The sequence below is a fragment of the Haliotis rufescens genome, unplaced genomic scaffold (assembly GCF_023055435.1).
Source record: "Haliotis rufescens isolate VD_foot unplaced genomic scaffold, xgHalRufe1.0.p SCAF_9, whole genome shotgun sequence".
Classification (NCBI taxonomy): Eukaryota; Metazoa; Mollusca; class Gastropoda; order Lepetellida; family Haliotidae; genus Haliotis; species Haliotis rufescens.
The window spans coordinates 9999557-10014598 of NW_025964383.1; the positions used below are offsets into that span (position 1 = coordinate 9999557).

The window sequence follows — 15042 nt, forward strand, 5'->3', positions numbered from 1 at the left end:
ACGGGCGAGATGTAAGACAACGTGTTTATCGTCGTCGAAATGCGCGTTTTGCCCCACATTGTGTACGTGAATTCGACAATTTCGGTAGCAGTAGTGTCATGGTGAGGGGGCCATATCCTACACCACGAGATGTGACTTGGTTGTGGTTCAGGGAAATTTGACAGCAAATCGCTGCTTGATTCAAATTCTTCAACCTCACCTTCTTCCCATCATTGACCGCCAGAGGGGAAGGTTTCAACAGGACAGTGCTCCACCGCAAACAGCTCGTGTCACGGCAGGCTACCATCACAATGGATACATCAACGGCTTGCCCTGGCCGTCGAGATCTCCAGGTCTCAACCCAATCGAACACCTGTGCACGTGGGATGTCACAGACGCTCCCACAACTGGCCAACGCGTTCCAAGCAGAATGGCGCAGAATTCCGCAGGACAGAATTCGTACACGTATCCAGTCAGTGCCGAGGAGATGCAGAGCCTTCTTTGCTGCCCGGGGCGGTCACACGTGAAACTGAGTTCAAAACTTATGGACAATGAACAGTTTTCAATGCTTTTGTACAGCGACAACATGCGACTAACGAGCGCCAACATTTCCTATTTGTATCTATGATATTAAATCAAATATATCAACTTTATTTATAAGTACAATAAATTTACTAAACATCTACCAGTGCGTTTCTTTTTTGGAGTGAGTAAGATTTTATGCCGCTTTTAGCAATATTCCAGCAATATCACGGCGGGGGACACCAGCAATTGGCTTCACACATTGTACCCATGTCGGGAATCGAACCCGAGCCTTCGGTGTGACGAGCGAACGCTTTAACCACTAGGCTACCCGACTGCCCCTCTTCTTTTGAAGAGTGTATATATATATATATAAGAATCATGTCTGGTTCAACAATTTTATTTCCAGGTTTCTATTCTCAACTATTATTGTTTCACATAATATTTGTAATATAATTGTCTCTCACGATTGACACCTGCAATAGGAAGGGGATATTTTGAATAAATTATACTCAATAATTAGTCGCCATATTGTCAGACAGGTGCGTAAGTTCCCACAAGTGTTACACTTGAGATCGGGTGATTTGTTTGTTGTGGAACGATTTGCTGGACAACACGATAACAAGGGGTCAAAATAGTTATTTGTCTGCCAGATGGCACACACGTTTGATAATTAAGGCTTTTATAAGCGACCTCGTGCTTTAACTAGAGTTAAGGGTAAAACTATACTTTATTGCACTACACATGGGGGTTGAGTAAATGTTCTTTCTTAAACATATAACGTTGGTCGGTTGTAATTTCAATTTTTGCATTTTGTTTTCACTGATTTGCTTTAGCACTGAACAGAATCATTCATGTTCCTCGACGTTTTCGCTTAGAAGCATTTCGATGCGCGACAGACAACACTAAGCCTTTCAGTTTGTAGGCGTGTATGTTTAGTCAATGTGTGAAGTGTGGTTCACTCTGGCAATCTAAAAAAATGTCTAAATAGTTCAGTCATTTTACAAATTGTCTTCAAAATATGTCCTTTTATTTAACAGATTGACTGGCAATTATTAAGAGGTTCAAAAATGCTTAAAACATCACAATAGACTATCTATGCTCGTATTAGAGGCCATACAATATAGAAATGGGCTTTGATTTTCGTTCTCTTTTAATCCTATCATTTTCTGTCACTGGATGATGAAAAAAGTCTGGAAATCGTTATCATAATAAATGAAGGGAACAGTTGTTTAAGTCTATTTGTAAAATAACTTAATATTTAGGCGTTTAATAAATTGCCAAAGTGAAAATATGTCATTTTACACATTGACTGTAACAGATAAGCATGAAAAAGTAAGCAATGCTCGGGTTAAATATTTAGTTTGTGTTACAAGTCAAAATAGTGTTAACGAAAATCTCACAATACCAAGCAAGTGACTTATTTATTCTACCCAAAAAATACCTACATTTCCTTATTATTTCGAAGACAAAACTGTTTAGCAGCTGTTTTTCAATTTGGTGATCAATGTGACGATACGCCCTTATACCATCAAATAAAAGCGACAAATGCGCTTATGGTTGGCACAACACATGTCGCAAACTAGTCGATATTTCTGGGATATCACGCGGGCACTCAATGAAAAAAGACAATAACAGAGGCAACAACCACTTCCGGCGAATTGCAGTGCTCGTTTAATATGTATATTGGTCTTATAAGGTGACCTCTTGACATCGTAAGTTAGTAAATGATTATTTTTACAATGCGGGTAAACAGTTAGCCAATTGGGGAAAAATGTTGTTATTAATAATAGTTAGTTAAACATATGCGTGAGGAGGTGTGATGAATATACTTTGATGAGGGAGTACTTTGTACAGGGAAATAATCTCGATAAATGACCTACCAATGAATCAGTGTTGAGTTATGACTAACCAACAGAATATCACTTCCGCTTTGTTCCGTTTAAACGATTTCTGTTAAAATAATTTTTAAACACACACACGCACGCACGCACGCACGCACGCACACACGCACACACACACACACACTATTATGACGCAACCGCAGTTTAAAACTCCTAGGCTTGCCGAGGAATATTAAACTTTTACTACTGCGCGTTGCAACATTTGATATCGAAGGCCACTCAGTGAGATTCTATTTACCATCCAGGGTAATTCTTCCAACTTTTTCAGCTTCTTGTAGTAACCGTTGTCTAAAAATGTGCAGTAGCAACCACCTTCGGGGTCATAGAGAATAGTGATCACCTGTGAAAACACGTTTTGGTGATAAATGGTTTTATTCTTCGTATGAAAATTCTGTAACAGTTGCTTTGAAATACCGCCCTTGTCATGTCATGGAAACTATATGCCCCAACGTATATGCCCCAACGAATCTAAGACGAGCGGTCAAAGGGGGACAACTCTGTGAGTGCAGCTGTTACCGTGGCTATTCTCACTCAACCCTTCACGTGAACGAAGACACACTGTTGAAAAAGTGCTAATGACCAATATTTACTATTCACCCACGTATAGATAGAGAATGTGTAGAACACACAGGCGTGTGGTTTGGTTGGTGTGCGGGTGTTGGCTGTGTGTGTCTGGGCATGTGTGTGAGTAGGTTAGTGAGAGTTGGTTGGGTGATCAATCTTACCTATAAACCAACCTTATCAAGACACCCGTACCTCATTCGTGACGAGCCAACGCTTAAACCACTTTACCCACCCCTCGAGACATGCGTCAAACAAATATTTCTTCTGAGTATCTCAACACAGTGATATATACCCATGTACAAGCACCTGTACCCAGATATATCAGTTAACAAAATGACTTGATTGAACAGCCAGTGTAAACAAGAATGTTAATTTTGAGCACATACAATATCAACAAATAAAGTTGGAGGTTATTGCAAATGTGCAAAACTTTTGAAGTTATTATTTTCTGTGTCACTTGTATATATTTAGGAAAATAATTTATTTGACTGTTTTAAATTTATTTATCGAAATATAGCATTAAGCTGCTTTTGTACTTTAGGAACGCAGTCCTAGTGCTGGGCTTTCTTCCCACATTACATTGACCCGCCACGGCACAACAGTACTACTGTTAAATACAGGTCTCAATGTAACTTGAATGGACTACTAGTTATATCAAATAATAAAGTTTGTACGCTTTTCATGTTTATGTGTCATGTGACATATTCTATCACAATTCGAGGACGCCCGCGCATAGACGTCTCACCCGGAAGTGACGTGTATAACAAGGAAGATAAACTCACAGGTAGGTGTGTCCTGTATTGTCGCGACATAAATGAGTAGAAGTGTCTTGATAAAGATATATTGTCAGTGTAAATCAGCGTTATAGTAAATTATATGTTCCTTTTGGCCTTGATATAAGTTTACACATTCGAGGAATCGGAGCAATCAAGTAAACCTTTCATTTTCACTTCCAATTCAGACGCCATTACTCGAAGTATATTATGCACGATGCATACGCTATAACACTTACAAAACACTAACAACTTTACCTAAAGTTGTTAGAGTTATACAGTGTTTTAACACTGGCACATATTAGGGATAGAGACTTTCCGCTTCTTTACAAGGATAAATCTGTAACCTGCTTGTTGTGACTTGACTGCTGTCGGCTTTGTATTGAACACTGTCGTCGACAACATAGTTTGAATATATTCTATTAGGTAGGCAAGCTACATGTAGGACGGGTTATTTATAGAGATTTAACTGTGACGGAGTCCAATGGGATATCTATACGTTCAGGGGTTATGGATATTCGTGTAGGTTGATCAAGGTGCAAGAGAGTCGGGTGCAGTGAGTTGTGTACGTCGGTAGATAGCACAAGGTGTGGGATATACAGACAGAGTAAATAATATTTCCTGATAGGTAGTAAGAGAAAAGGAAGGTACGTGTGGAGGGTATAGTGTATGCTGGTAGGTAGTACAAGAAGGGGAAGGTACGGGTGGAGCATATAGTGTATGCTGGTAGGCTGTACAAGAAGGGGAAGATACGGGTGGAATAAAAAGTGCATGGTGGTAGGTAGTGCAAGAAGAGGAAGGCACGGGTGGAATATATAGTGTACATGTAAGGTAGTAGGTAGTACAAGAAGAGGACGATACGGGTGGAGTATATAGTGCATGGTGGTAGGTAGTACAAGAAGAGGAAGGTACGGACGGAGTATTTAGTGTATGGTGGTATGTAGTACAAGAAAAGGAAGATACGGGTTGAGTATGTAGTGTATGCTGCTTGGTAGCACAGGTAGAGGAAGGTACGGGTGGAGTATATAGCGTATGCTGGTAGGTAGTACAAGAAAAGAAAGATAGTTTCCCTTTGTACCTATCAGTATGACTTTCCAATGAACATGGCCATGGCTATTACAACGTCGGCATCGGCACCTCCTCTAATTCAATGTTTAGAGATTTGATCTGTTTTTTAAGTACGTTTTTTTGCAATTTTACTGAGACAAAAGACAAAAACAGATACAAAATAGAGTAATTTCCAATTATGTGTATCACACGACCAATCTGTTCATAACCGTCCTCATGAGCGGTACAGCAAATTCATAAGTCTAATGCAGTCTGATTGGTGGCATTTCGACGTCAATACAAATGACGGTTCCGATAACTTCATGTTTGCTAGAGCATTCACCGCATCAGTAGGCATGCTTTGGGCACAATGCCCTGTTGACATTCAGTGTCACCAGAATAAGAAAGACAGTCTAGGAAAACATTCTAACAACCAGCATCATTATTCAACAATAAAATATCACAACATGTGTCTCAAGGAATCTTTATCTTTATGTATTCAATAATCAGATTGCCTGTTTTAATTCAAATACATCATGGATCAAGTGTAAGTGCTTAGGTTTAGTCCATTATTTTCGTGAAATCAATGTGCCATTATTGATAATCTGTTCGCATTATTACAATGCTTAATGCAATGTTCTCGCTGTAATAGATACAACGCTATTCTATGTTTCAGAATGGACACCTTCCCGAAGTGTTCTGTCTGTCAGCAGCAGTTTACCCTGAAAGGTCCAGTCCCCCACTTACTGCCCTGTCTACACGCTGTGTGTGAGACGTGTGTGACATCTGCAGCTGGTGGTGTGATATCATGCTCTACATGTCAGTGGGAGGTCAACCTCACAGACACAAGCCTCCAGAAGGATGCAGTCAGACAGAAGGAAATATTCCACCTGACAGTCAAACATCGCCCCACAGAGCTTCTTTGTACAAATGAAGATGATGGAAATCAGGCTGTGTGTTGGTGTCAGGAGTGTGAAGAGTTCCTCTGTGAATACTGCCAGAACATGCACAATGGTGTTAAAGCTACCAGAAGACATGTTGTTGAAACCTTTCGGGATATGGCACCGGGGAGCATGTTTGTAGAACCAGTATGCAAACTTCACAATCGTTATCCTCTTGAGTATTTTGATAAAAACTGCAACATTTCAATTTGTGCCAAATGCAGGATTGGAGAGCATTCCGAGCACGACGTTGAGGATTTAGATGTGGCTGCCGATGCTGCAAAAGGACGGATAGAACAACATGGGAAGAACGTGACAGCACATCATACTTGTCACCAAGCATATTTGAAGAGCGTCAGCAAAGTCGTAAATGACACAAAGAATACAAGTAGTGCTCTTAAGGAGGCCATCCACCACACTTTCCATTCTCTGAGGACACAACTTGATCAACGAGAGAAGGAGCTGGTCATAGATCTGGAGAATCAGACGAAGCAGGAACTGTCAAAGCTGCACACTGTACAAGTTACTTCTGAAGGCGAGAGTAAAAGATGCAAGTGGACCTCAGACTACATCAGGACAGTGCTCAAGTATGCTTCAAACTCTGACTTTCTCACACTGGAGTGGTCGATACAAGACACAGCGAAGACGCATCTCAGATCAGTTCCACCAGAGACACACATTGCATCTGCAGCCAGTTTCAACACAGGGGGCCTGGTGAAATTGAAATCCTACATTTCTGACTTCGGATCTGTCAATGAAGATGGATCAGCAGCTCAGGCGCATACACAATCAGGTACTTGCTTCTTACTCTGGCGATAGTTCATTTCGTATATGGAGATTGATTGAAGCTTTCAAAAAACAAACAAAGAGTAAGTATTTGTTAACTTGGCTTTTAGAAGTTGGTAGAACACGAAAACATGAAATTAACCTTTTTATGGATTAGAACTGAATACTGTGTTATCGTATTGAGTTAACATGTCATTTCAAACATTATAGAAGATTCGTGTCTTCTTGTTGATGTTCAGTTTAAGATGGGTTGCTAATTAGCTGTTTATACATTATCAACAATACCTCAGGGAACAGTCAAATAGTAAATCGATTTGTAACAGTTGTGTGTGTTTATTGTACAGATCATGGTTCACAGACAGGCGATAGCCATCTAACTGACCTGGAAAACAAATACAAAGATGTAAGTATTCTCATTCAGTAAACGTGTGTACATACGAATCGTTATTTCTGGTGTATTAAATTTAGCATTTCACGATTGACTTGGTACATGTCATGTTCGTAATAGTTTGTACATTAAAGTGACGCCTGTATCTCATATTCAAAACAAGCCTACTGTTATGTGATTCTTGTATTTTCTTTTGTTCTAAGCTGAACGTGCTGGAGGTAGTTGACGATCCAACACCGTCGGCAAGTTTTGGTAAGATACGTTTCATTCGTTTGAAAACAAGAACAATACAAAATAAACTAGCTATGTATATCCCTTTAGTTTTCATCCTATATTTCACAGGCTATATTTTCAAAAGCACAAAATGCCAAACCAGAAATAGGTTTGAATAATCTTAAGATGACCTTGTAACCTTTTTCCAAATATGAATTTGAATAATTCAATTGTTCACAGATTTAAATTTTCAGTTTGACATGATATTATTATAAGTGTAAATTTAATTGTTAATTATTTGATACACAATGAATGTCAATAAGTAGTGTACAGCAGTTGAAGGGGGAGGAAAGTTAGATTCGGATTTTCTTTAAACCACTGTAGTTATTAAACGGCCCCAGATTTGTCTTTGCAGATATTTTGTTGTGTACAAAGATGGTGTATTCCGCTCGTGAAACCAACAGAGTTATCAACATCTAACTTAATGTTATATATGTGTGAGCGCATTTATGTTTGTTGTTTTATCTAGAAATTGTTTTGCAGATGCGGGTGTTAAAACCTATACTCTGGAAACAGGAACGAGGACACCGGTGATTCTGCAGTGTGAGTACAATCATATGCGTGCTTGACCGTGTTCCACACTTTACATGTTCCGTTGCTCGACCTTAACGGACAGGATAGGTTACTGGGTGAAGCGCCTTTTCCTAGTCGACAGGGCACTGCTGAGAACGTTTCACGAAGTATGAAGTGATTGGTGTATCACTGAAATCCACCAGGTTACTGTGTGTTGTAATGTTTCCATTTCCTAAACACAAGGCATGGAACAATGTACTGTGTCTTGTGGTGTTGACCATCTTCTGAACACAGAAGAAGGCACGGGTTTACTGATGTCATCCACCATTTTCAACACAACACGGTACTGGGTGCAGTCATGTTGTCCATGTTCTGAACACATGATACTGGGTGTAGTGATGTTGTCCGCCCTTTAAACACAGGGCATGGTACTTGGTGTAGTGATGTTGTACACCCTTTTTCCACAGGGCATGGTACTTGATGTAGTGATGTTGTCCGCCCTTTTACCACGGGACATGGGACTTGGTGTAGTGATGTTGACTGCCCTTCTACCACGGGGCATCGTACTGGGTGTAGTGATGGTGTCCGCCCTTTTACCACATAGCATGGTACTTGGTGTAGTGATGTTGTCCGCCCTTTTACCACAGGGCATGGTACTTGGTGTGGTCATGTTGTCCACCCTTTTACCACAGGACAAATTTCTTGGTGTAGTGATGCTGTCTGCCCTTTTACCGAAGGACATGATACTTGGTGTAGTGATGTTGTACGCCCTTTTACCACAGGGCATGGGACTTGGTGTAGTGATGTTGTCCGCCCCTTAACCACAGGGCATGGTACTTGGTGTAGTGATGTTGTACACCCTTTTACCACAGGACATGGTACTTGGTGTAGTGGTGTTGTACACCCTTTTACCACAGGGCATGGGACTTGGTGTGGTGATGTTGTCCGGCCTTTTACCGCAGGGCATGATATTTGGTGTAGTGAAGTTGTCCGCCCTTTTGGATTTTAACACCCGCATCTGCAAAACAATTTCTAGATAAAAGAACAAACATAAATGCACTCAAACATATATAACATTCAGTTAGATGTTGAGAACTTTGTTGGTTTCACGAGCGGAATACACAATCTTTGTACACAACAAAATATCTGCAAAGACAACTCTGGGGCAGTTCAATAACTACAGTGGTTTAAAGAAAAATCCCAATCTAACTTTCCTCCCCCTTCAACTGCTGTACACTACTGATGGAGATTCATTGTGTATCAGATCTTTAACCATTAAAGTTACACATATCATAATATCATGTCAAATTGAAAATTGAAATCTGTGAAAAATTGAATTATTCAAATACATATTCAAAAAAAGCTTACAAGGTCATCTTAAGATTATTCAAACCTATTTGTGGTTTGGCATTTTGTGCTTATGAAAATATAGCCTATGAAACATAGCCTGAAAACTAAAGGGATATACATAGCTACTTTATTTTGTATTGTTATTGTTTTCAAACCAATGAAACGTATCTTACCAAAACTTGCCAATGGTGTTGGATCGTTAGCTACCTCCAGCACTTTCAGCTCAGAACAAAAGAAAGTCCAAGAGGACACGATACTGCATGATGTTGACTTCCCTTTAAACACAGGACTGATACTGATTGTGCTGAGATTGTTAAATCTTTAAACACCGGTCATGATACAGCGTGCTGTGATGTTGTCCACCCTTTAAACACAGGACATGATACTGCGTGATGTTGACCTCCCTTTAAACACAGGACACGATACTGCGTGCATTTCTGTAGTTTCTGGACATTCCTAGTGTCTGGTCGCATGGACGTTGTCGAGTTTCTCACATTGTTTCCTGAACATCTTTTATGAAAATCCAGTTTGTTTTGAAGACTTAAGAACCACCCTCGACGATGGGGACATTACAGAAAATACTTTTTGGTGCAGGGCGTTGCACCTCTTGGGTAAATGGCATTCACAAATGCTATATATCACAATTTGATCCCTTGTAGTGTATGCTGTTTTAAGTGAGTAACTTAGTATTGCCCTGACTGGCAGAGGCGTTAGATAGATTACACTGTTACACTGAAATTGCACTTCCAAGAAAACGCTTTAAGACAAATAGCAAAGTGGGCGTAAAAGTTTCACGATGCGGCCGACAACTTCGAGGAAGCAACGAGTAGTTAATGTCCCCGTCTGCAGGTTGGTAGATATGTGTGCACACGGCGTGCGTTTGTGTCCCAGAAGAGCTGACCAAACGAGATGCGTGTAGGGCGAGAAAAGTGACAACGCCCAAGCCTGTCATATATGCCATGTAAACTGCGACACGGAGATCTTTCGTCAGTTGCTATAAAAACAGGGTGACATAAGTCTTGGAAAACCAGTCGTGATTTTGGTTTGTTTAAACACAAGACATGATACTGTGTGTACTGAGGTTGTCTCCCCTTTAAACACAGGACACGGTACTGCGTGCACTGATGTTGTCCACCCGTGAAGTTAAGTTTCGTCACTAACAGCCACGGAGATCTCTCGTCAAGAGGATGACATGAAGCTTGGAAAACTAGTCGTGATTTTGTTCATCAACGACTTTAATATGCGTCTCGCCGGTACAAACATGTGCAAGACCTACCCGGCTCTCCCGGCCCGTGAAAGATCTGGATTAGAATAGGTCTTCAGCAACCCTTGCTTGTCGTATGAGGAGACAAACGGGATCGAGTGGTAAGGCTCGCTGACTTAGTTGATACATGTCATCGTATCCCAAATGCGTGGATCGATTGTCATGATGTCAATCACTGGATTGTCTGGTCCATACTCGAGTATCTACAGATCGCCGTTATAAAGCGGGGAGGGCGGTCGGGTAGGCTTCTGGTTAAAGCGTTCGCTCATCACGCCGATGGGTACAATGTGTGAAGCCCATTTCTGGTGTCCCCCGCCGTGATATTGCTAAAAGCGGCGTAAAACCATACTCACTCACTCACACTAAAGCGGGAGAATTGCTGAGTGCGGCGTTAAACAACAAACGAACAAAACAAAACCTGGCTCTCCCTTCTCAATTGTAGCTGAACACGCTCTTTCAATATAACAAAGGTTCATGTTGTATAATGGCTAAAACTAGGGCCGATAATACCATTATCTTTGTTAACCTTTAGAACTAAGTCTTAGCTCATGTGTCTTGTTTGTCAAAAAATTACTGGTGCTAGTTTGTTTAATGTCAATGCTTTCGGTAAGATGGAAGCCCACACTTAAAACAATAGCATGTAAATATATTGATGCGCTGCAGTAAATATCATACTGCATGAAACAGTAAAAAATATTTATCGAAAAATGTCCTCATATAATAAATCATTTCGTCTACGCCGAGAAGAGATAATACAATTTAGTGTAGAGAGAAGGCTGGAAATGGTTGATCACTGATTAAAGGTGAAAGTTTATACTTAAATTTGTATACATATTTGAATATTTACGGGTTTGAGTTGATAATGGATAAAAAGTTGGTTCAGCTATTTCGCCATTTACAATGAAATAAGCATGTGTCATCAATTACGCTGTATGTTCACCCATTGACTTAAATGTTAAATAAATCTTTTAACCATGGCCCCTTTGTCTGTGGTCAAACTGACTGAATTGTTAGTTTAACACTACCTGGCAATAACTGAACTTCTTTTATTCCCTACCATGTATCTTGATGATAGAATAATTTCATGAAAAACGTTGTCGACAGCGGGATTCGAACCCGCACTGAAGGCTAACGAATGTAGTCTTCTGCCACGGCGACATGGGAGAAAGGGAAGAAAATTAACAAATAAATATTTTCTTATATCAGCACCAATTGCCTTATCCCTTTATGAACTGTGTTTAATGCAATGTTTATACAGTGCATTCTCTATGCATACTCTATGCATTCTAGTATTTGTACAGTACTTGTGATTTTGTAGCTTTTCGTTCAACGAAACGAACAGATAGAAAATAAATTACTATTATCTTGATCAAGGCTATATTTGGTCATAATAGGCCCATCAACAAGGGCAAGTAATATTTAGGTGATTGATAATTAATGTGCTCGAGTTGGTCCAAAATGAATGGTATACTTGCCCCGGGACATGCATTTCCTAACCCAAATCGGCAAAGTGCGAAGTGCACGTGCGAAAGGCTCGGGGAACACATTTCACGTGCCTCACGCAGGGCCACCTCACACAGTGTTCTCACAGTTGGGCAGTTGTTTTTTTAAGCATTTAAGATGCCATAAATGTTTTAGTATGTTAGACCACTCGGATCCCAGCTGCTGATCGTTGAATCGGTTAAATAACTGAACTCTGCGCGCCTCACGGTTTAATTATCATTTCAACGATTAGACACTGGGTCGTCTCGGCCTAACCTATAGATAGTAATGATCGTACTGGTCAGTATCAGTGTCTTTTTCTCGAGGAATCTGTAATGAACTGTGTAGAGATATAAGAAACTGATCACTTTGAAAAATATGTCACAAAAATAAAAAAAACATTATGTGTGAAATAATTCACAAATACATGGCCAAGTCACAACACATGACGCGACAACCTCCCCGTCCAGCGAGTGTGCTGAAACTGTGGCCAGTGACTGAAGCGGACGTAGAAGTTACCTGTTCACTCTGTGTCTGTCGAACACTCAAGCGTAAAAATATCGTCAAACAACAGCTTTTTCTGTCTTATTGTTTACAAAATTGTAGAAGAAGACTTTAGAATAGTAACAATAATAGTTATATCGTGATAAAGATAGCTATGCGTTTTCCGGCAGCAAGTATTTCTGACTACTGACAGCAGACCAGCTTAACTAACAACATGTTTTATGCAGTATTTATTTCATTTTCAATCCATACAAACATTTATGTAAAACATTATAAATACCAATATAAATACTTTTACAGTGAAATTATTCGTATTTTATCACAATAACGATGAAATTCACAGACAGACGAACTTGACAGCCGATCGTTCAGTGCGGTGTTTTGTAAACACTGCAACGAGGTTCACAATGAGCTGCTCCATTTGTTATCTGAAGACAGGAAATTTGGTAAACTATAAACAAAATGTATATTTCCAGGTCCTAAACTACAACTGGACGCTGCTCGAGCCAACACAGACTACTGCCACGTAACTACAGACGGTGAGCTGGTCAACTCGCCGCCCGCCACACGACACAGAGACAGCGGCTGGTTACAGACATACATAGACAGTGGCAGGTTACGGAGATACAGCGGCACCTGTAGTTCCACCCCCATCCCCCTTCCTCCACCCCCCTCTAATGTCACCCCTGCCCCACACACACCACGATACTGGGAGACCCACTCCAGGGTGGGTGTGGTGGGTGTTGGGTTCTATTGGCCTGTCCTGGAGATGGGTGTGGGGGAGGAGAGCCAAGTGGACAGTGACTGTTATGTTTTTGACCAGCGCCGCTCCTGGTGTGTCAGTGTATGGGACTGTCTCACAGACCGGGGGAATATCTGTACCAGGGTGTGTCAGCAGGGGATTTTGGGGGAGTGTTACAGAAACACAATGTCTACCACACCCCGCACACAGGCCACCCTCCACTATGGCGTTGTGCTGGATGTGGGGAGGGGGAGACTCGCCTTCATCGATCTCCACAGGGAGATTGTATTAGCCAAGTTGGATGTTGAGTGGAGGGAGTCTCTTCTCCCCATGTTTGGTGTTGGGGAGCCAGATGTCTGCACAGTCAACATGAAGGTGGTCAGCGGGGTGGACATCACCATGACTGACTCCAAGAAGTCACTTATTTATAACGCCCTCACATAGGAAATAAAATAAACATGACATTGTGTAAACTTGTAAGTGTGACATATTTATTTAAACTGTCAAAAGTAATGTGATTGTATTGATTGAGGCGGACATAGAAGTTACCTGTCTATGTGTTGTTTGTTATGTACAAGAATGTAACAAGGTTAGCTAAATGTGTTGTTTTCTACTTGACTAGTTTCTGTTGTGTATTAGAAACATTTTGCATCCTCACATGAGTATTGTTATGAATATGAATCTGCGGTAATCGATCAGTTTATCACACATTTCCTACATTTCTGGGAAATGGCACAACAATCAACTGAGTGCACAAATTCATCAAAAGTTGTTACAAATCATGAATTTGTTGACATGGTCCGTTTCTTCTCTGTAATATAATTGTTTTAAATCCCCACATGAATAGGGTTGTGCTGAAGGTATTGCAGTTGTGCCACCACATTGCCACATTTGATGTCGGTGAAGAAATGGGATGAAAGTGATTGAAGCGGACATAGAATGTACCAGTGTACCTGTGATGGGTGTACGGACATGCAATCGAGTTGGCAGAATGTTTTCCCTAAATTCTTATTTTTGGTGTCTTTCAAACTTATTTTGAATCTCCACATCCACACTTTTACAGATCAATTGAAGCAGAAAAATAAGAACACAACCTTGATACAAGTCGGTAACAAGCGGAAATGTCATCCAATCAAGTCACAGTCTGTTAGTGGAGAAGGGGTACGGGTGGCCCAGTCGTCTAAGGTGCCGCGATTCGCTGTGATGAGTTGCATCCCTTGGGCACGCCAGAAACCTGTGATTGTTGGTTCGAATCCCGGTACGCCCCAATTATGTTTCTAGGTTTGTCAGCACCATACCCGTGCTCGAGGGTTTCACCGAAGTGGTAAACGTCTGAGAACTGTATCACTTCGGGCTTTCCTCCCACGTCAAGCTGACACGCTGTGATATAACTGGAATACTGTTAAAAGCGGCGTTAAACCCAACTCACACACTCATTCACTGTTAGTGGACATGGCCCACAGTTTTCTCCAGTTTATGGAAACATCCAGTATGGAATCACTTGCAATTATTTTTCAACACGTACATGTATAACAAAATGTACAATTCCGCTTTCTTTTGCGGTAAACTGACGGTCAGACATAATCTTGAAGCAACGTGTACGTCAGTAAAATAACAAAACATCAGTAGAACTGTAAATATGTGGAACATGGCCATGGATAATAAACTAATCTTTTCCCTGATTTGTTCGCCTTAGCGACAGATTATAAAATGGAAATGGCTCAGTGATCTTGGGTGAATTGGATATAATGCCGCTTCAAAATGTGTTTTATCATTGCATGTCAGTTTAATATGGCGGTAGAAAGACCAAGTCATGCAAGTCTTAGATGTTTACGGCTTAAGTGAAATCCACGAACTCAGTGCTGACTGACCAAGGGACTTAATCAGGGTGAACTGGCCTTCTTGCAGTCAACGAAGGGGTGCCAAATACTGCACAAATATTATTAAACATACATTTCCATTTACCTTTAAAATTGCATGCAATAAAACTGTGTCTGTTAAGTTGTTTGT

General features: G+C 40.7%; 2 protein-coding genes across 2 annotated transcripts in view; both read left to right on the forward strand.

The window, feature by feature from the left end:
• LOC124125930 overlaps positions 1 to 15042 on the forward strand; it is a 61083-nt gene that overhangs the window by 26423 nt on the left and 19618 nt on the right. The gene's annotated exons all lie outside the window — the stretch shown is intronic.
• On the forward strand, positions 3712 to 13645 carry LOC124125863 (E3 ubiquitin-protein ligase TRIM56-like). Its single transcript, XM_048390574.1, has 6 exons — positions 3712 to 3753; positions 5466 to 6523; positions 6861 to 6919; positions 7108 to 7156; positions 7661 to 7720; positions 12767 to 13645. The coding sequence occupies exons 2-6, from the start codon at positions 5467 to 5469 to the stop codon at positions 13474 to 13476; spliced, it is 1935 nt and encodes a 644-aa protein (XP_048246531.1). The 5' UTR covers positions 3712 to 3753; position 5466; the 3' UTR covers positions 13477 to 13645.